Raw genomic sequence first — 23326 nt, 5'->3', positions numbered from 1 at the left:
AGCCTCACTGTTTGTGAAGCTTGTATTGACAAGCAGACCAGATAGAATCTGAGACAGATTGAATCTGAACCTCATGTAGGAATTCTTGGACTTGTGTCGAATCTGCATTTTCCTCTGAGGCTTTGATTATAAATATTTTCAAATCATTATCTTCTGCATTTGTGTCTTGAGCTTCCCTGTCACCTTAGTAGATTTTTTATGGTCAGGTTCTTTTTTGTTTGTATGTTTTGCTCATTTTTTCCAGCTTATTTCTTTTCTTTAAATTTTATGTTACAGTTGGGTTCTGCTCACTTCTGGGGGTGCGGCTGAGGATGTCTTTTATGAAATTCTGTTGCTTTTATAGCTCGGTGAATGTCATTAAGGTTTTGATGCTTCCAAAGTCTTGTAATCCAGGGAGAGGTATGATTACTGACCTCCTCCTCCTCTGTCTCCTTACATAGGTAGAACCTCTGCTACCTTATGACTGCAATTATTCTTTTCAACCCATGAACCTGGAACTGGATAATGAGCAACAGAGCTTCCAAATGACAACTAATTTTAAGGCTAGAGTAGCAGTCCTCTGGGGCCTCTTTCTGACCAGATATTCAGTCCTCTCACTAGCCCTGGGCATTTGTTGCTTCCACTGCTGCCAGCCCAGAGCCCAAAGATGGTACCACTTCTCATACACCAGCCCTGCACAATCCCCATCCCAGTATCCACAGACCTCTCTGTTTTTCTAAGCTGCAATGGGTTAGAAAAAATGACTTATCTTGACTTTTTCTTAATTTTTTCTGTGCAAAATTTGGTTTTATGCATTTTAAGTTGTTATAGAAGGGTGTATGTATGTATTTCATTCTGCCATCTTAGCTCCCCCTCGCAAACCCTCTTGGTGATCTAATTGTATTTAGACAGCTGATTCAGGAATAATTCTAATTAGTAACAGGTCAATTCCAGTCTGTCAAAGTATTACCAGTTTCTGTGTGTCTATTTCTCTGTGTGCATGCAAATGTGTGTGTGTGTGAGTGTGTGTATATGTTTTCTTCATGATCAGTACTTTTTAATTCTGTCCTGGAAAAATATGTTGTTGGTGACTGGACGTGAAACATATGTGTTACTGCTTCTATCTTTCCTTACTCCTCTAAAGTATTTTCATGGCACTCCTGACCCATAATCATCTTTGAACAGAATTCATCAAACATGAAATGATACATGAAACCATTTTGTGACCCTAAAAGTTTTATATGAATACAACCTTTTATATCAATGCAATTTGAAAATCTTATGAAGTTTCTTTTTTATTTTGTTTTGCTTTCTTCTAGAAGAAACTTTAACAACAACCATGTGTCCAAACATTGCAGTTATTTTCATGATAGTCTTTTTTTTTTGAATAATGGTCATCCTTACTGCAATATTAGTTGGTCAAATGTTCCACAAAATAATGTTTCTCATTGCCATTAGATGCAGGATAAAGATACTTCTTCATACTTCTTCATTAATTTCCCCAAGGTAAACCTGTGAGTCATGCTTCCATCTTGCTGAAACTGCCTCCTCATTTCATTTATAATAGGAATATCAAATTTGATAATACTTTGGCTTTTTAATAGTATATACATTAATTTTTCATTAGATAAGGATCTCATGTGTAGAGTTAAAAATTGGAAAGTTAAAGGTTATACATTAAGACAATAGGCATTAGTACCCTTCATCCCACTTTCCTCCCACCCTCCCACCATTAGTCAAGAAACAGAAGGGGACAAGGGAAAAGGTCTTAGGATCTACTCTTGGAGCAAACTGGAGAAATGTTGGCATGATCTGGAGGAATATCCAATAAAAGAGATTGAGAAAATATGAAAGTCAGAGAACAGATGGTTTGAAAGAAAGTGAGAGGAAAGGAAATGGAACCTCAGGGTATAAATTATTCTCAAAGAATTTAGAGGAAAGTTCCAGGATGATGTCTAGTAAGGATAGTTAAATCAAATGAAGATTTTTCTAAGTATGTGGAGAGATATGGGTGTATTTGTAGGCAGCATAAAAGTTACCAGAAGACAGTGAGAGATCACAATTGAGTGAGAGAATGGGGATGGCACGGAAACAATATATTGGAGAACACTGAATGTAATTGGATCATAGATGGTTATAGAAGCGCTTCCATTTGCAAGAAGAGGGGCTACTTAATAATAATAGTAATAGTAGCAGCAATAGCTACCATACTAGTATTAGCAATAATAATAATAATAGATAGCTGATGTAGTAGATAGAGCACTGGGCGTGGAGACAAAATGGTCAAGTTTAATTTGGACTTCAGAGACTTACTAGCTGTGTGACTTTAGACAACTCATTTAAAAACTGTTTACCTCAGTTTCCTATATTTTAAAATGGGAAAAATTATATTTCCTAGGTTTGTGGTGAGCAGTAAATGAGATAGTTTGTAAAAAATACCTAGCACAGTACCTAAAACATAGTAAGTGCTATATAAATGCATATAAAAATAATAGCCAGAAACATTTAAGTAGCACTTCAAAGTCTGTAAAATATTTTACATATTTTATTTGATCTTTACAACAACCCTGGTAAGTAGGTGCTGTTATTACCCACATTTTAAAAAGGAAGAAACTGAAGCTGAGATATGTTGCCTTTTCAAGGATAACACAATATAATTTTTTGAGGGAGGATTTGAACCCAGATCTTCCTGTCTCCAAGTCTGACACTATGCCAAACTATCCTGTTTTGTCTAATTAGCCTCAATGGTAACAGCAAGTTCAATTATTCCTTCTAAAAAGACAAAAGGGATAGATCACAGTTCTTCTGATTATGAAACATACATAAATGTTCCTTTTGTAAGGGGGGTACCTGAGATAAGTAAGCCCCACTATTGATTATTCTTTCAGAGAAAGATGAGAGGTAGAGTCCAAGCACTGAAGTTATGTTAGCAGCTGAGGAGGTAAAAACTATGTCAATTAGGCATGTGGTTGGATCCAGGAAATCCAGCTATCAGGTGAGGCAGGTGTTCTAGAGAAGGCAAAAAAATGGATAAGACGTAGCAGATTGCGGATGGATAACCCCTACCTGAATAAAATAACAGTGGATTTGAAATAAAGGATTTGAATTGCTCAGGTGACTAGCTACATACTCTTTCTCTTATGATAATGAGCCCTGCCCCATTTTTGTAACTGTAGGGGTGTACCTTTAACATGACTGCACGTAAAAATTTCTTCATAGTTCACAGGACATAAGATTCTTTCTTCTTTGCAACGTAATGAACAGGTTTATAATTACTTAACGGACAAAGTCGTGTCACTTGGATTTCTTTTTAGATTATTTTATGCCTATATACTTTAGAGGTGGGAGGCTCTTAAAATTCACAGATAAGCACACAGACATACTGACATAGATACTGCCACTTTGTTAATAAGGACATCTCCTTAGTCTGCTTCTCATCCAAACAGAAACTGCATAATAAAGAGGTAATCATATTTCTGTAACCATTTTTGAGATGTTTAGCATTTACACAGTGCTGATTAAAGTCTGTTGCAGATGATAATTATGCCAGATTTATCACTCAAACACTCAAAAATGATTCTAAAAATCTTTGAGAGGCATATACCAGATTTAATTTCTCAAAGGGCTTCCATTTATGAAACATCTGACTAGATTTTGCCCTTTTGTCACGTTGTCTGTCAATGAGAAATCACTGTAAAAACAAGTAGATTGTTGGTGCTAAAAATAACCTCTTTCACAGGAAGAAGAACTGAGGAAGAGTGGGGAAGCCAAATATGCCCACTTGAGTGATGAACTTCATGTATTAATCGAAGTCTTTGCTCCACCTGGGGAAGCTTATTCACGTATGAGTCATGCGTTGGAAGAGATTAAAAAGTTCCTTGTTCCCGTAAGTGCTTGACATGATTTTATATGCATTTTGTTGCTCTTTTCTTACAAGTGAATGTTATTCTGTCCTTATCCATCCTTTACAAAGCAACTACCGTTGATCATCTTAGAGTCCGTAGGATTGAAAGGAAAAAACAAACAAACAAAAAACAAAACTAGAATTGAAAAGAGTACTTGACTTCGATTCCCAGTCCAGGCACTATTATGTGTGACCCTGAGCAAACAGTATAATTTTTATAGGCTTCAGTTTCTTAATCTGCACAATTGAGAGGTTTGAATTTGACTCTCTAAAGTCTCTTTAGGTTCCAAGTCAGAACTTTCGTTTATGTTTAATTCTAATCTTCATATGTCCTAAAATGTTCAGGCAGTTAGTAAATTATTTAAACAATATGCTTGTTGAATAAAATATGTTTTAAACTAAGAAGGAACTTTAGAGATAATTGAGTTCAATCCCCTTATTTTACAGATGAGGAAACTGAGACTCATAGGGATTAATGTTCTGTGCAGGATTACAGTTATTAAGTGTCTGAGGTTTCAACCTTTTCCCTGATTCCACAATGGACTGTATCAGATGAATTGAATTTATTTGATTATATTAAATATAAAAACGTGTATATGTAGTGAACTAGGGGAGAGGGGAAGAGAGAATATTATTGAGTTTCGATACCCATTCTTTTCTGTAATGTACTCAGTCAGCAATGTACTACTTTTGGACTTTGAGGATCCATCACAGAACATTTGCCTGAATCAGACTGATGGTATTATCAGTAGAGGACTATTGAGTGCCATGTTAGGATTCTTGTCTTGTTTTTGTTTTTTTTTTCCATTGAATATTGTCAAAACTTGAATGCAGTCTCAGATTGGTGGGGAATTTCAGTCTTTCCCCAGGGTTTTTGGAAAAAACCTTGCTAGGGCATAATGGGAAATTGACACATCTTTTCAGAGGTATCCATCTGAATTACCATCAATCCCTCATGTCCTGGGGCATAATCAATGAAATTTATGAGCTTTTATTACAGCTTTTATGAAAGATGCCATCAATAAATCCCAATAATAAGCTCAAAAAAGGAAATACATATATATATGAAGACATCATTTTTATTAAATAGTTGCATTAACTAACCAATAAGGATTTTAAATTAACTCTTATTTATCAGAACTGTATTGGATGTTTCAGGAGATATAATAATAATTTCTGCTTTCTAGGTCTCAGTTTCCTTATGTGAAAAATGAGCCTTGATTTAACGTTATTTGATTATATCTTCATTGACTCTATCTCTTATGTCTTTGGTATTTATTATCTGGACCTAGGTAATAGACAGTTGAGACAATCTTTTAGATACTTAAAACACAAAGACCACAGAATCCTTAGTTATCTCCTGTATTTAATAATACTATAGTGAGTAACTTAGGTTAATATAAGCTACAAATTGTATTTTTACTCATAATGATATACACCTGCCTCAATTTCTTGTCACCATGTTATAAAAGAACTAATAATTTAGAATGCTATTCTAACAGAAAAAAATTTAACATCCTGCTATTTAGATAACAAATAGGCTTATATTTCATAGATCTCCTCTTATAATATTTCAGATTCAACAAGATTTATTCTATGATGTGTCATGCCCAACCCTTACACACAAAAGAAGTATTAACTTTGCCATAAGTGAATGCGAGGATGTTACAGAAGCCATTGATTGTTGAGTTCAAAAGCAGCTGCTATGGTTGTTTTGTCATAATTAATTGAGTAAACATGTATATCTGGAGAGAAAATAAGGAGTTGAATCTGGAAGAAAAGGAAAAGATACTAACTAAAAGATAATAAAATGCATGATTATTTATGGCAAGGTATTATGAAGGGCAAACCAAACAATATTTGTCCTGCATTTCTAGAGTGTATGACTTCTAATGGATACCATTGGTATACAGAAAAAAAAAAAAACTAAATAGGCAAACTTTGAGCAAAAGTATTACATAATATGTAAACAAACAATTAAATAGATTTAATTGGGTAGTAAGCAAATTGGGGATTATATGTTAAGACAAATTCCTTACCATTTTCTAATAGAGGAGCCACATTTCATAGAGGTTTTTTTGTTGTTGTTATTACAAAGGGTAATAACTTGGCACTCTGGGAAGTGACTATGCCAACTGAGGGTATGGATTGGCACAAATTTTCCAGATGTGGGTAAGTCACCTTATGAGATCATAGAAAGTTACATTGTCTAGGGTACCCAGATAGAAGACTTGGATATAGATAGATAGGTTCTGATTCATGTCATGGAAAATCACTTTAGGATTGTAGAGAAAAGAAAAAATTCTAAGTAAGGAATAGAAATGGTGACTCTAACACTGGAGTAAAAACATGGGAAATTGATTGGAGGAGGGACAATAAAGCAATGACTTAAAGAGGAGATAGTCCAAGAGACGTATAGTTAGAAAAATTCAGTGTTATACTTTCATTTTCATGGTATTTCCTTAAATAATTCTTTCCTTCCCCATTTCTATAAATCACTGAAAGGAAAATTATCACATTAAATTTACATAATGGGATCAAATCTTGCTTCTTTTAATACTTCCAGAATAATAATATCTAAGTCTATTCCATTACTCCAACTTCTCTCATCAATAATGAAACATAATAATGATGAAGATGCCTTACATAATATATTATTTATAATATATAGTATTTTATAGTTTACCAAATATTTCACGTTCATTGTCTCATTTGAACTTCACAAGAATTGCTCTTCTTTCCAACCAAACTTCCTAACCAAAGTGCTTATTATAGTTGAACACAGAGCAACTATTCAGTCATGGTTAATTCAAAGACTAAATGAAAGATTGAATTTTGTTGTATTTTGGACAATAAGTGGTATGAAGACAGTGCCTATCAATGTTGTCCCCTGTAAGAGGACTGATTATGTAATGATATCATTATTCTAAGTAGCCCATAAAACTGCTTTCCTTTTCCTAAGGAAGTAATACAAAGATAAACGTTTTTCATTTATATTATGAGAGTGGCATTATGCCACTCTCGGATGTCACTGACTAGCATAAAAAGCAGAATAAAAACTTGAACATTTGTGTTACTGTTTATGTTTCATCTTATAGCCATATTCATGTGTTCTAGTTAGAAGTCTCCCATTATATGGTGTTTATGTAGAGGTCAGTAATATATAATAAGTAATATTTCAAATGTTCTTCTATTTTTTGTTTTTGTAATAGTTCCCTTTATATTTAAGTCAGGTATCCATTTTGACCTTGTCTTAGAAAATGTTGTAAGATATTGGTCTATGCCCAGTTTCTGCCATACTATTCTCCAATTTTTCCAACAATTTTGATCAAATAATATATTCTGATTCCAAAATCTTACATCTTTACACTTGTAAAATACAAGATTATTATGTTTATTTGTTGCTGTAAGTTGGATGTAAACTTGATTCCATTAATCTATCTTTCTATTTCTTAGCCAGAACTATATGGTTTTTAATAATTGTTGCCTTATAGTTTAAGATCTGGTACTGCTAAACCTCCTTCCTTTATATTTTTTTTTTATTATTTCCATTTATATTCTTGACTATTCACTCTTTCAAATGTATTTTTTACTTTTTTTCTAAATCAGGAAAATATTTTTGATAATTTATTTGGGTTGACTTTGAATATATAAGTTAATTTGGATACTGGCCCTACCTACCCATGAATAATTAATATTTTTCCAATTATTTAAATCTGATTTTATTTTCATCAAAAAGTTTCTGATAGTATTTGTTGATAAAAATAAACTAATTGTAAATATTGGAGGATTTTTTGTGATTAGTAATAATGCTTCTTAAATGGGGGAGGAAACATTAAATGAGAAGTGTCTAGATCAAAAGATAGGTAGGGCAGACATATGTAGACATGATAGACAATAGAGAGATGTATGGAAATATAGATCTCTGTCTATGTATCTGTCTCTCTATAACGAGAGCATCAATCTCAGTACGATATTTTGATGTACTAACATATTTACAATTCGGTCAATTGGCCTCCTTTTCTAACTTACCGACACTTAATTTCCTTGAGGGCAAAAATTGTATCATCCACTTCCTTTTCCTGACAAGAGCTAGCATGATGACTTACACATAGCAGGTATTCAGTAATTGTGTGTTGAACTCAATTGAATAATACAGAAATCCAATATTGTAGGTTCATTCTATGGGAGAAAATGTGATTTTTAATAATATATAAAAATATTAAAACCCACAAATTAGGATAAATAAAATAATTTTAAGAAAAGTTTGATAGCTTCTATTTTAAAACTAAATACATGAATACATTTACTCTGAAATTTCACAATGTCACTGGACAATGATATATTTTTTAAAAATATGGAATAACAAATTATCAGTAACTTGGATGTATTTACTGACTTTTAAAAACAAGTGAATTTTTCTAGTAATTTGCTGGATGTTAACAGTTGACAATTTGATTGACAGTTCTTTTTGATCCAACAACATATTCAGTGCTATAAAATATATTACTGTGTGGTCAAATGGCACAAGGTTAATTTTACTGTTTGTAATTTTATTGTTTTGCTTGGTAATCTTTTGTTGTTGTGGATGCATGTCTATCGTTGTAGAGGGCTTTGGTACATTGATGGAGTCACGAGAGCACTGAGTGCTCTTTCTAGTAATTCAGACATCTTCCTATGCTCCCAGATTGTTGTACTTGTCTTTCCAAAATTCTCTGAAGAGGGTTCACATAATGTGCTAGAAAACTCATTTTCTCTTAATGTCTCAGATAGCCCTATTCTGTATTATCTTTCCCTATGACTGGTCCATCTCCATGTCACAGAGCTTTGAAGCAGCTTGCTATACTGAGGAGAACCTCACATTTCTAGTTGCAAGATCGGAGCTGTAATTTTGTCTGCCATTTACTCCTGATGTGACCCTGAGCCGGTCACTTCACCTGTCTGTCACTCATTTTCCTTATCTGTTAAGTGAGGAATTTGTAAAAGACTATCACAGAGGACCTTTATGAATCTTACTATTATAATCCTATATCTTTTATATAATTTCTTGCATGCATGTCATTGTTGTAATATACTGCTACCTGAAGATATGCCCCAGGTGTCTCTTTAGGTTACCTATAATTTTGGTTTTTCTGTGATCATAGCATTTTACGATACAGAGCTACACAACCTCATTGCTGTTATCAGTATTATAAGAGATGGGCTTTAGTGGCTGCAAACAGATTGGGATCACTGAAAGCATTAGAGTTTTCCAAATGTGATTTTCCTGTTCAATTTTGGGACCAGTTTCTTGCCATCATCTGGAAAATATTATTTGTATATATATATGCATATATGTATGTGCATGTGTGTATGTGTATATATATGTGTGTGTGTGTGTATGTATATACACACATCTTCCCAAAATACAAGATATCTCAAAAAGTGTTACTATAGTTTTAAACTTTCATAGCATATATGCTATTATATACATACATACGTACACACACATACATACAATATATATTCATACATATGCATAAGAGAGATTGGATGGGTCTGTGTTTTCACTGATATAGGGAACTTCTGTGTTTGCTGATTTGAACTGAATCTATCCCTAAGTATGTTGTCCTGATTAATTACAATATATATTTTAATTCAGGTGGATGTAAAATGTTTAAATAAGGCAGCTAATATTTGCAATTTACAATTTAATAACTAAATTCAGACACAGTTGTATTGCAAAATAGGAATTGAGACTATTCCAGAGATTTCACTGATAATCTCAGATGACATAATTCTCTCTACCGGTTTAAGTCATCTCCTCTTCAGCACTTTATAGTCCTCAATAGTTGTCTAGAGCACTAAAAGAGTGAATGATTTGTTTAGATTATGTACCCACTATATGTCAGAAATCTTCCTGCCTTTGACTATAGTTTTCTATCCATTATACCTTGCTGCCTCTCATACATACATGTGCAAATTATGTGTTTGTGTGTGTATATGCATTCTCATGTATGCTTTTTATTTGCACCATGTATTTATACATGGAAGCATATATACTTTACTATATTGAGTGTTGGTAGTTTGCTTAGTTTGACAACTCCTTCCACTGATGAAGACTTCTGTCCCTCTGAATTTTGTTAGATACTCATAGAGATTTGACTGTGGCTGAAAAAAATGCAATATCTTGAGACCAACATGGTAATGAATTTCTGCATTGGTGGCTGGACAAAACATACCTTGTCAATGAGTGAATTCTATTTGAAGCTTTGGTTTAATCCATGTTGTAATGAGGTTCCACAATAGAAAGGAACAAATGACTTTGTGTGCATACATGCATGCATACTTGTCTCTTAATGAATTTATTCAACAGGCTTCCTGTTATATGACTATATATATGACTATATATAGTCATATATAACAAGTCTGGAGCAACATGTACTTTTCATTGACTTTGCTTTCTTAATGTGGGGAATTAACCCAGATTCTTTTACATTAGACTATTACCTGCTAATGGGAGTTTATGGAAAACAAAATCATCAGTAAGGAATTCTTCTTTGAACTCTGCATGAGACATCTTCTATTAGTAATCTACCAACAATCATTTAGATGACCCCTTATTGTAGCCACAATATCTATCAATGTCTTCCATTTAGTCTAAGTTAATTCTTTTCCTGAAAGTCCAGGAACTTACCCTCAAGCCTTCATCTTCTGGGTAAGTCAAGTCTTAGGCACAACTTCTTTGACTTTTAGAAAAACAACTTGCACAACCTTATGACATAATTTTTCAATTTTCAAATCCATTGTCCTTTTTCTTCACCCCCACACTTAGTATCAATTGGAAATAGTCAAATCTCAGTTCCACACTTCAATAGAATCATCATCTCATCAACATAAATATCCTCTCCAGCAATATAAGCAGTATTTATTTATATCTTCCCTTTTATATGTCTTTATTTTATTTTATTTTAAATTTATGAATAAAACATGCATTTCCATAAGAGTACAATTTTTAAAAAAAGATGATTGTACATGAAACTGCAAATCTACTGTACACAACTTGCTATTCCTTTCAAATATGCAACAGAATTATTTGTTTTTCTTTTTTTTCCTCCCCCCATTTTAGAGATGGCTACAATTAGACACACACATATATTCACACACATGTACACATATACATTTATATTATTATTCTATTCATAATTCTATTTATCATTTCTTTCTCTGGATGCAGATAGCACCTTTCTTCATATGACCTTTATATTTAATTTGGGTATCTATAAAAGGCAAAAAAATGTATTCGTTCAATGTCATTCTTAAAACAATATTTCTTTACTGTGTGCAATGTTCTCTTGGTTCTGCTCATTTCATTCACCATTATTTCATGCAAGTCATTTCACATTTTTTTCTAAAATCATTGAGTTCATCATTGCTTATAGTACATTAATATTCCATAACAATTATATGACACAACTTGTTCAGTTATTTCCCAATTGATGGGCATCCCTCAATTTCCAGTTCTTTACCATCCCAAAGAGAACTTCTATAAACCTTTTTAGAAAATATAGATTTTTCCCTAGTTATCTGTGGAAATAGATCAATTAATGGTATAGTTGAGTCAAAGGATATAGGTAGCTTAGTATTGTGGCATATTTGGGGTATAATCTTTGGGCATAATGCCAGATTGCTCCCCAAAATGGTTGGATCACTTCACAATTCCACCAACAATTAATTAGTGTTCCAATTTTTCCAATCCTCCGCAACATTTGTTATTGTCCCCTTTTCTAAATCTTGTCTATATTCTCTTATCAGTCCTCTACTGGAGATTATCCTCTATATCCCTTACCATTGTGTATAAACCAGTGGAGTGTATAGAATGTGCATAGGTTATCTTAAGCATTTCCAGATTTATTTTACAGGTGAAATCTGTTATGTGGGGTAGTTTGGTGGGCAGAAGAGGTGGGAATGACATATCCTGGAATTAGAACCTGGAAGATTTAATTTCAAGTCTTGGCTTAGGAACACACTTTCTCTATGACCCACTGTAAGTCATTATATTTTTTGCCTCATTTTCCTCATCTGCAAAATGAGAGTTTTGGATTCAATAACTTCTAAAGTGCCTTCAAACTCTAAAACCATGATCCTATGATCCCCTCAGAAACAGAGGATATACAAAGAGGAATCAATAATATTTGGGGAAGAAAGAATGACTTACAGCAGTCATTTGAATATTTCTATAATTGCCATGATACCACACTGGTTCTATGGACAAAATATTACCTAGAACATAAGTTGGCATACTCTCAGCCTTGCTGAGACAATTCATATGTATTTAGAATATTGTTATAATTGATTAGAAAATATAGGCATTTTTCTTTTCCTCTTCTTGTCTCTTTGCTTTATTTGTCCATTTTATAGCTAATGCCAAACAAGTCTGTCTGTAACCCTGCATGCTGAGCTGCTGCTGTTAGCACACTGATGCAGAGCTGTCAGTGCGCACCTTAGTGGTAATGGTATTTGCCATCACTCATCTGTTGCTTCATATTTGGTCATTTATTATTGCCTTTCTCTCAACTGCATCCATAACAGTGAGAAACAACTATGACAGAAGAACTATGACCAAAATATTTTTTCCAACCTGGTGAAAAGTTCAGTAAGGAATTTTCATTTTATTATTTTTAGCTAGCCTTCTCTGGGGATGAATAGGCATGATAGAGTGAAGGATACTTTTTCATTGACAGATATTCAGTAGGCTTTCCTCTATCTATTTCCAACATCTCAAATTTATTACACTGAGGATTGGCAAAGAGCTGATCTAATTAAACTTAATGTAATATACTTAAGTGTATTATAGTTAGTTTAAAGTCCCTCAAATCAGAGGATAACATGCAACTAAATCAAAGATTATATCTAGAGCTCTTCGTTGTGACTGAAATCCATACACCCTGAAGCTCTCTCTTATGCCTAAAAGCAACAGAGTGTGCTGTGAATGTTATTTTTTTAGGAATATATCTCAAAAGAAACACAACAGGAAGGTACGGGTGGAAAGGTAATCAGCTATTGGTCAAGAGTGCAGGGTTCAAGTATCAGCTCTGCTATACATATATTGTGTCACAGAAGTCTTTCTCTAGTTACTTCACTTTCTCAAAAGTACTATCTGTTATCACTCCTTCTTGCAAAAGAATATTTTTGAGGAGGTTCACAAATTATATGACCAGATGGGGCTCATTCTTTCCCTAAAATAGAAGGAAGCTATCTCTAAGGTTTGACTGTTCCAGAGGACTAAGACTTGAGGATTAGTTTCTTGACTTTTGAGGAAAGAATTAGCCTAGTCTCCAAGGCAAGGGACCTTGGCAGTTATTGCTAGTATCATAAGAGTTCATCCAAATGATGAAAAAAGTCCCTAAATATGATATCAGAGGATGGAAACAAAAGGAATATTCAGAGGATGAGCTGTCATTAAAAAAAAAAGTCTGGATAATAACTTGAATAGATCTGATAGAAAAGCAAACAAGGATGGTAAAGAGACTGCAAGGGCTTCAAAATGGTTCAGAAATTACAGAGAATACTAGATGGATGGTCTGTAAGGGCAGTAATAAACAAGGTACATGCGTATCTGTCTTCCTACTCCTGCAGGTCAGTAAGAGGAGGAAGAATGTGCCCATAGAAGAGAGGAGGCTACAAGGAATATTGTGTCTTCAAAGGCAGTGAATAATCTCTGAAAGTGAAGTGGAAGGAATGTTCATTGAATGCATATGGGATGTAAGGGAGTTTGGTGAATATAGAGCAGGTGTTCCAAATGGAACAGTAGACAGTGACAACAAATTATTCAAGTGGAAATGGGCAAGAGCAGAGTTAATTAGAAGTGAGTTTATGACTCAGGAGAAAGTAGTGTGGGACATCTTTCTGGCACCTAAGAGAAGGATGCTGATTGAATAAGACTGAACTGCTACTAAAAAAAAAAGTAAGCAAGATGTGTATGATGGGTTCCATAACCGAAAGATGTACAGAATTAATCCTTCCTAGAATTCCAAATGAAATGAGGAATGAATGGTAGTGTTTGAGTGTGAGCCCCCATGAAGTTTCTTTCTCAGCTGTGCCTGAATACTTGATAGAGGGAACTGAGCTTCTGGGCAGGGGGTCAAGAAGCAGGGAAGTTTTGGCTAACTGATGTTAGTTCTGTTTCCCCTGAATATCTGTAATATGGGCAGAGATTGCTTGTGCCTTTAATTTAAGCATTCCAGCCAGCTTCAGCTGCTCTTTAGAGAAAGCTCCAGGACATGAGATTCCCAGAGTGCCTTGCACCTGACCATGGGTTTGCATCAGGCAGATATGAACAGAAAAGAGAAAGCAGCTGTGTGGAGGAAAGCCAAGGGGATGTGAACAGGGAAGAAGAGAGCAGCCATGTGGAGGAGGAGAAGCAGACACAAACTGAGAAGGATAGATGACAGCTGCCTGGAGAGAGATAACAGTCACTGGAGACAGAGAATGCAGGCACAGATCTGGAAGAAGAAGATAGCAGCCGCATGGAGCAGTGATTATAGGAGATAATGAGAACTGATCAGCAGGAGAACTTGTGGGTGAAAACAACTATGCTGCAAAATCCACTGGGAAAACAGAAGGAGACCTTGCAGCTCAGAAGTACTTTAATGTTACAGAGTCACAGGAAGAGGCTTCAGTGAGTGTCAACTAGCTATAAGGTATTAGTACTCTCTAGTCCAGAAGGGTCAAACATGTGGCCCATATAACTTATGAAAATATAATGGGGAGACCTTTGCCAAAATTGAAAAAAACAAACTAGCAAATGAATGAATGAATGAAAAGAATGAATGAAGCAGATAATGTTAATGTGTTCAGTTTTTTTTTTTTAACGTCAGTATGTGTGCTGCCCTCATTTCTATTTGTGTTTGACACCACTGTTCTAAACTGCCTTCCTGAGAATAGAGAAAGAAATTCAAAGAGGGAGATGGGACTAGACCCTAAGCTTCACCACTAGGACCATATGTCTGAACTACCTGTGTCCTAGTATGGTGAAGGGTCCCAAAAGATAAAACGGAAACAGAATATCACTAATCCTGAAGCATGATGATCATTTGGTGCATGAATGCAACAAATCTACTCTGAGAGTCATATCTGTATTATCTCCCTATTCTACTTCAATTAGATGAGCTTTGCATTTAAAATTCAAGTGTTGTTTTTATGGTCTGGCTTAAAGATATAATAGTAGGGGCTTAAGCCATTTAAAAAATAGTTAATGATGTAAAATTACACCCACAACCTAGAAAATCACAGCTTCTCAGATCATAGGGTCATAGATTTAAATCTAGAAAAGCTAGGGTGAGTACTAAAAGGTATCTAGTCCAGTCCTCATTCTACAGAATAGGCTAGTAGAAAGGCTAATAGAATTATGCCCAAGAGAGAAGTTGAACCCAGGTAATCTGACTTCAGATCTAGTGTTCATTTTCCTATACCATGCTGATTTAGAGTCATGTGGAAACTTGTGGAGGCCCAGTGCTATTTTAGCCCAAGCATCAAAGTCCTCCTCATTCTTCAACCCGCCCACCTTTGTATCTATATCCCAGAAATGATACTGTAGTCAAATTTCTCCTCATTCCTAAAATATATCTTATACATTTCTGTATCAGCCCCTTTAATCATGGCATTCAGTCTTAGATTCCTCTAGGGAATCTTTGCCTAATTAAGTCATTTTCATCCTTTACAACATAGTGTAAAAGCCATCTTCCCATGAAGACTTCACTTATACATCTCTGCAACTGACATACCACCTGTGTAATACCATGTGGTCTAGAGTGGTACTTGGAGCATAATAGGGACCCCAGAAATATTTATGAATAAAAATGAATGAGGAAAACTTAATGAAAATCAATAGTAATAGTGTTATACATATTTTCATACACTATCTGTTTCCTTTTGTCATGATAATTTGCAATTTAATTGTTTTAAACATCTTAGGACATCAAGATTTTCTTGATACAGGATGTTATAAATGACAAATATTTTGACATAATTAGTTCATTCTTAACAATCTTAAAACCTGTTTTAAAATGCTCATTCAATTTCTACTCACTCAGAATACCTTAAAGCTTAAATGTATGTTTTCATCTGGTTTCATATAGTTTTCTCACTTCTCTGGAGTGAGAGGTCAGGAAGAAATGAAGGCATGGTTTTGGGTTATGAGTACTGTTATTTTAAAGGATGACTTACAGATGAAAGGAAAATCAGTGATTATCACTACTATGGTCCTTCCTAACCCTATAAGGTAAGAGGAGTGTTGACCGGTATATTGTGTGAATAGTGGAGTTCAAATCTGACCTCATATGCTTATTAGCAGTGTGAATCTGGACAAGTCATTTAACCTCAGTCTATTTCATTTTCCTCATCTGTAAAATGGGGATAATATTAGCTCTAATCTCCCAGGGTTGTGACCAGAAACAACTGAGATAATTGTAAAGTGTTTTGCCATATTTGAAATGCTATATAAATAGTAGCTATTATTATAAATAAAAAAGGTCAGCAAAAATGATTCATTACTTTGAAAAGTTTCTCATCTCTTTCTATACTCCATAATTTAATAGAAAGGATATATTTTAGACAAATGGGTTTTGACTATTTAAAATCATACAATACTGAAAATAAATATTGTGTTAGTGTTTATTAGGAGAATTATTTTGTTCAGTTTTTTAGGCTTATCCTCTCAAAGGAGAGGAAAGAACAGGATAGGACAGGATAGAATAGGACAAGAGAGGAGAGGAAAGCAAGAAGATCCAGACATTACCTACTTTGCACATTTTACATGATTAAGAAAAGTTGTTGTCTCTATTTTCCCTTAAATCCAACTATTAATTAGGGAAAACTCATCAAAGTGTAACACTAGGTGTCACTGTGCAGTGCTTGGTAGGTTGGCTGACATTCCTCCTGACAACTAAAAAATTTCAAGGTTGAAAATTCCATAGACTCAGCCTACTGGGTCTCTCAGAAAGGAGACTCTGCTTTGGTCCTTCTTTCTCCCCTTGACCTTCCTTCATTTTCCTCCAGGATTAGGGACAGGAGCAAGGAAAAGATTTAGTCCAAGATTCATGCTGCTTCTTGCAAACTTCCCCATAGTGAATCACCAATGAAAATGAGACTATTTTATTCTTAGCAGATGAAAGTTTCTAAATTCTTTGCAAAATTCTAATACTAAAAGTTTAATAACATTGCAATAAAAAATGATAAATGAGTGATAAAATATGATCTCAGTTACAGAGTATTACTGTCTAACATGAGTCAGGAATTCAAGCACTGGTCCTGAATTTAAAAAACTATTTGTTTGTTTTCTAGTCAATTTCTTGAACTATCAGAACTATCCAATCATGCACATATTCCATGAAAACAAAGACATATCTTTGTTCAACCACTATTGTTTATGAGAAGCAAGACTAGGTCACTTAAACACATATAACCCACACATGACAGAGTAAAGGAACATGTTTAAAAATGACTGCATCTAGATGAAAAGGAACAGGGTGAGAGGTTAAGTAAGGAAGAAGAATAAGGATGGTTCAATAACCCCACAGGCATTTACTTCCAAACTTCAGTCAAATGGGAATGCTGCTAAGATGGATTACAGCACATTCTATATTTCTAGTAACTCATATTGTCTTCCCTTTTACTCCCCATGGGCTTAGCAAAGTAAACTGCATTTCAGCTGTTGCCCCTCATACAGACATTATCAAACTGCTTCTAGCCACTTTCCTTCCATCTTTGCTGCTTCCACTACCTGGGGAGTGAGAGTGGACCAATAGTCTCAGCTGACTTTATCTAAGAGATAAGAGTGTTCAACTGGAGCTGCACAGGAGATGAGAGCTGTATGTTTTTCCTATCCTTTATTTCCCTTCTTTTCCTTTGTTTGTAAGTTTACTCCAAGTCTTCTTCTGTGTTTGCATCACATGGTAATTCTTTCATATTTTTACAGAATAAATATGGGATTTGGGAATGAGAAAATGCTATTGCCAAAATGACCATGTGTAATTTAAAATATTTGTTTGAAGATAGTCTTTAGCATGTGTGTTTCAGTAGGATCATTAATTTAGAGAGACCCTAACATACTATTACATTACCAAAGCAAAATTCACAGCACTGACAGTGATTATCAAAATGCTGGCATAATTCTGAATTGCAAAGCATAACAGAATCTCCATATAGAAGGCAGAAGATAAACATTTATTCAGGCACTAGAAAGCCAGATTCCAACACCAGAAAGCCAAATCTGTCATAGTAAGCAAGTCAATGCACATTAGCAGTTCAGGGGACAAAATCATTCCAAAGTTTCCCCCCGCCTCCCCCTGGGACCTTTCCACAAACAAACACTCACCAGACTAGCTTTGCCCGCCTGTGTCTTCTCTCCTCTGCCCTAATCACTCTCACCAACTTCCTCCCAGTTCTACTTCTCCCTTCTTTTCCACTCATTCAGCAAACTCCTCCCACCACATGTGACTTAGGCTTCCATGTGTTTTAAGCAGGTCACATAGGTCTATTAATGAATGGGAAAGATCTTCCCATTTAAATTACCATTATTTTCGACCCTGAGATCTTTCATACTCATTATATAAGTCACTGGGGCAACTGGTATCAACAGAATTGTAACAAGGATAAAGGAAAATAAGCATAAAAAACAATATCTTAGGCAACCAGTATCAACAGAACTTCAGAACAATATAACAAGTATCACACAAAATAAGCACTTAAAACAATATCTTAGGGCAAGGCTTGAGCATAAGCATCTCATCATTCCCCTCTCAAACAAATGGAGCCCCAGATCCCTTGAGTTAAGTAGTGAATGTCTCTTCTTCCATAGCTACTTTTTGCTGAAATTGGACATAGAGCTGTCCATGCCCAAAGAAAGTTCCATTCACAGTCAGTTCCTCAGCCAGCATTTGGAGTTTGGTTGACACCAGGTCCAGGGGTGATGCAGCATATCAGACAGAGGGTGACATCCAGTTTAAGTGATCAGGCATCTACATGTGGATGGTATTAAACCTGCAGGAAACAAATTTAACAAAGAAGCTTAACAGACCAAAAGTCAAAAAGAAACAAGGAGGCAATAACCAGAAACAGGATAGATAGGGTCAACTGTGCTTCTGCAATCCATAGCTTCATTCATAGTAGAATATATGAGTTAAGGGTACAATTTAGTAATCGTCTTCTCCTGAATAAACAACAATTACTATATTATCTTTCCCATGTGCTATAATTTCTACAACCTCTGGACTGTCATCTGGTTTCTGTTTGACCCATACTTAAGTTCCCACTTTTATTCTGTCTTTTAGTTCCTCTGCTAGTTATTTCAGAAGAAGGGTCAGTTTTCACAAGGGTTATTGTTTCATAAGAAATAATAATCACTTGAACTATCCTATCATTTGTACAAAACTGTATGGGTTCATCACTTAAATTTTGGAATGTCACAACAATTTCTCCTTGATAGTTAGAACCTATCGCTCTAGTCAATACACGTATTCCTTGTGCTGCTAATCCTGATTTAAGTACTATCTGTCCAAAATGATTTATAGGGATTTTCATACATATTCCAGTAGAGATTTTTATTTCTTTTCTAACAACCCCAAAGTTCTCTAAACAGTTTAAATCATACCCTGCCGAACAGGTGTTCTTGAATACGGTGTCGGGACATCTGATCTCATAGTCCAGTACTCAATATTTGAAATCTTATGTGTTTGTTCTTTTCTAATTTGCCTATTTGGGGTCATCATTCTGGCTAGATGTGTATTTCCTCCCAATGGCCTATTATTCAAATTACATAAGTTAGTGAACAATGTTTCCCTTCCAATGTTGATAAGAATTTTAGATCTTAATTGTTCTTTAAATAATTTTTCCATTCTTTCAGTTAACCCAGATGCTTCTGGATAATATGGTATATGATATATCCATTCTATATTTTAATACATAATATTTCTTCATTTCATTATCATTGAAATGTGACCTGTTGTCACTTTGAATCTGCGTTGGTGTTCCATAATATAGACTTATGATATCTGTAGTTTTACAGGTGTTTTTCTGGGTCATATTCTTATAGGAACAAGCCACTAGTACACTTGAATAGGTGTCAAAAGAAATGCATATAAATTTGCATCCTTGATCTTGGGGTAGGGGTCTGATATAATCTATTTGCCAAATTTGGGCTGGTACTTTTCCCCTTGCTATCTCTCAGGTTACTACCTGAATTTCTTTTTCCAAATTAAGTATGTAACATTCCTCTGTGATTTGTTTTACCAGTGGATGAAAGATACTAATACCTATGTTTTGTGCCCACTGGTGTGTGGTCTGGACCCCTAAATAGCCAGCCATTCAATGGACCCATTTTGCTAGTACTGGATCATCAGTTGATGCCAGAGTAGGGACAATATTTTGAGTAGCAATCTTTGCTAGTTGATCAGCATGTGCATTGTACTTACATTCTGGCATGGTGAGGACCACATGAGAATCTACATGAAAAATTAGCAAATTAATAACCAAAAACATGTCCCATATATTGTCCCATAGTTCTTTGCCCCAGACTTGTTTGCCATGAATTTTCCAATTTTGATTTTTCCATGTGGGCATCCATGTAGCTAACCCATTAGCTACTGCCCATGAATTAGTGAATATATGACATTGTCCTTCTTGTTCTGTTTTGATCCTGAAAAGCTTTTTTATCCTGAGTCATTTGGAAATAATCTAGGAAAATAAGTTTCTATGATTCCACCTGCTGTTCTTAATCTAAGCTTCCTTTAGATTTCTTCTGCTCAGTACTGGGGCACAATTCATTAGTTTGTGACATCAAGTTCCCTCAGTAGACTATCCCATCATAGAATCAGTCCATCCCTCTCAAGGTATCATACAGATTTGGATATTTGAGGACTGAACAGTTTTCTTTTTTTTTTTTTTATATGTATTTATTTTTAGATTTCGACATTCATTTCCACAAAATTTTGAGTTCCGATTTTTTCTCCCCATATCTCCCCTCCCCCATAACACCTTGCATTCTGATTACCCCTCTCCTCAATGTATCCTCTTTTCTATCACACTCCACCCTTCCCTTATCGCCATCTTCTCTTTTCTTGTACGGCAAAATAAATTTCTATACCTGTACGTCTTATTTCCCAGTTATATGCAATAATAATTCTCAACATTCGTTTCTAATACTTTGAATTCCAACTTGTCTCTCTCCCTCCCTCCCTACCCATCCCGACTGAGAAGTCAAGCAATTAAATACAGGCCTTATATGTGTCATTTTGCAAAAGACTTCCATAATAGTCAAGTTGTGTAAGACTAACTATATTGCCCTCCAACCTACCTTGTCTCCTCCCTTTCTTTTCTATTCTCTCATTTGACCTTGTCCCTTCCCAAAAGTGTTTACTTCTAGTTACTCCCTCCTCCCATTTGCCCTCCCTTCTATCATCCACCTCATTCCACTTGTCCCCTTCTCCCCTACTTTCCTGTAGTGTAAGATAGATTTTCATACCAAATTTAGTGAGTGTGTTATTCCCTCCTTTAGCCATATGTGAAGAGAGTAAGCTTCACTTTTCCCCTCTCACCTCCTCCCTTTTCTCCTGCATTGAACAAGACTTTTCTTGTCTCTTTTATGAGTGATAGCCTGCCCCATTCAATTTCTCCCTTTCTCCTCCCAATATTTTCCTCTCTTGCTCCTTAATTTTATTTTACTTTTTTATGGATATTATCTCATCTGATTCAACTCAACCTGTACTCTGTGTGTGTGTGTGTGTGTGTGTATGTGTGTGTGTGTAGAATCCTTCTACCTACCTAAATACTGAGAAAAGCCTCAAGAGTTAAAAATATTATCTTTCCATGTAGGAATGTAAACAGTTCAGCTATAGAAAGTCCTTCATGATTCTCTTTCCTGTTTACCTTTTCTTACTTCTCTTGATTCTTATGTTTGAAAGCCAAATTTTCTATTCAGTTCTGGGCTTTTCATCATGAATGCTTGAAACTCCTCTATCTCATTGGATGATAATTATTCCCTTGAAGTATTATACTCAGTTTTGCTGGGTAGGTGATTCTTGGTTTCAATCCCAGTTCCTTTGACTTCTGAAATATCCTATTCCAAGCCCTTCGAACCCTTAATGTAGAAGCTGCCAGATCCTGAGTTATTCTGATTGTATTTCCACAATATTCAAATTGTTTCTTTCTAGCTGCTTGCAATATTTTCTCCTTCACCTGGGAACTCTGAAGTTTGGCCACAATATTCCTAGGAGTTTCACTTTTTTGGGTCTCTTTCAGGAGGTGATTGGTGGATTCTTTCAATATTTATTTTGCCTTCTGGCTCTAGAATGTCAGGGCAGTTTTCCTTGATAATTTCATGAAAGATAATGTCTGGGCTCTTTTTTTTTTTGATCATGGCTTTCGGGTAGTCCCATAATTTTAAAATTGTCTCTCCTGGATCTATTTTCCAGGTCAGTTGTTTTTCCAATGAGATGTTTCACATTACCTTCTATTTTTTCAGTCTTTTGGTTTTGTTTTTTAACTTCTTGTTTTATCTTACAGTCATTAGCTTCCCTGAGCTCCAGTCTCTCTTTTAAAGAACTATTTTGTTCGGTGAGCTTTTGAATCTTCTGTTCCATTTGCCTAATTCTGCTTTATAAAGCCTCCTCCTCATTGACTTTCTGGACCTCTTTTTCCAATTGAGTTAGTCTATTTTTAAAGGTGTTATTTCCCTCAGTATTTTTTTGGTTCTCCTTTAGCAAACTGCTAAGTCACTTTTCAAGCTCTTCTATGGCTTGAACTCATTTCCTATTCATTTTGGAGGTACTGGATGCAGAAGTCTTGACTTCCTTTGACAGTATGACCTGTTCTTGTTCATCTGAAATGATGGAAGGAGACACCTGTTCACCAAGAAAGTGACCTTCTATGGTCTTATTTTTTTCCTCTTTTTTGGGCATTTTCCTAGCCAGTTACTTGACTTCTGAATCCTTTTTCAAGAGAAGGGTCCTTAGTGCTCCTCCTCCCCATAGTACTATGCTCAAGGCTGAGATTCAGATCAGTTGCTCAATTTCCCCAGGGGCTTTAAGTTGAGCTTCCTGAACAATGATCCCAGGCTGCTTCTGTGGCTGCTGTAGCTGCCTGCTGCCCACTGATGCTGCTGCTGCTGCTACCACCTCTGCTGCCACCTTGAGCCAATGCTGGGGGGACCCCACTCCCCTCTCACCCAGCTGGGAAAGGCCTCCCACACTGACCTTTGGAGTTTTCTTTGTCGCTTGTGTTGAGGGATCTGCGACCCTTCCTGCTGGGAATTCTCTCCAGAGGTCTATTCAGGTCCTGTTCCTCCCAGTGCTGTGCAGTCAGGGCTAGGATCCACTCTGCTCAGCATCCTGTGAGATAGACCTTTCCTGTCGACCTTCCAGGTTACCTTTGACTGGAAACCTCTTTCACTCTGTTGTTCTGTGGCTT

The 23326-nt window shown here is 35.5% G+C and overlaps 1 protein-coding gene across 6 annotated transcripts in view; it reads left to right on the top strand.

Annotated features, from left to right (window-relative positions):
- The window catches only part of KHDRBS2 (KH RNA binding domain containing, signal transduction associated 2), a 926489-nt gene that overhangs the window by 496574 nt on the left and 406589 nt on the right, over positions 1 to 23326 (top strand). For all 6 annotated transcript variants that reach the window (XR_011974335.1, XR_011974338.1, XR_011974337.1 and 3 more), the window contains one exon: positions 3719 to 3865. Coding sequence is in view for 2 of the 6 variants with exons in the window: in XM_072642542.1 (XP_072498643.1) it covers positions 3719 to 3865 (147 nt within the window). In the remaining 4 variants the exon portion in view is untranslated. The remainder of the gene's footprint in view (positions 1 to 3718; positions 3866 to 23326) is intronic.

This window comes from Notamacropus eugenii, chromosome 2 (genome assembly GCF_028372415.1).
Source record: "Notamacropus eugenii isolate mMacEug1 chromosome 2, mMacEug1.pri_v2, whole genome shotgun sequence".
In the NCBI taxonomy this organism is placed as follows: domain Eukaryota; kingdom Metazoa; phylum Chordata; class Mammalia; order Diprotodontia; family Macropodidae; genus Notamacropus; species Notamacropus eugenii.
The sequence above is the reverse complement of the archived record's forward strand: the minus strand, read 5'-3'. Positions and strand labels throughout refer to the sequence as shown.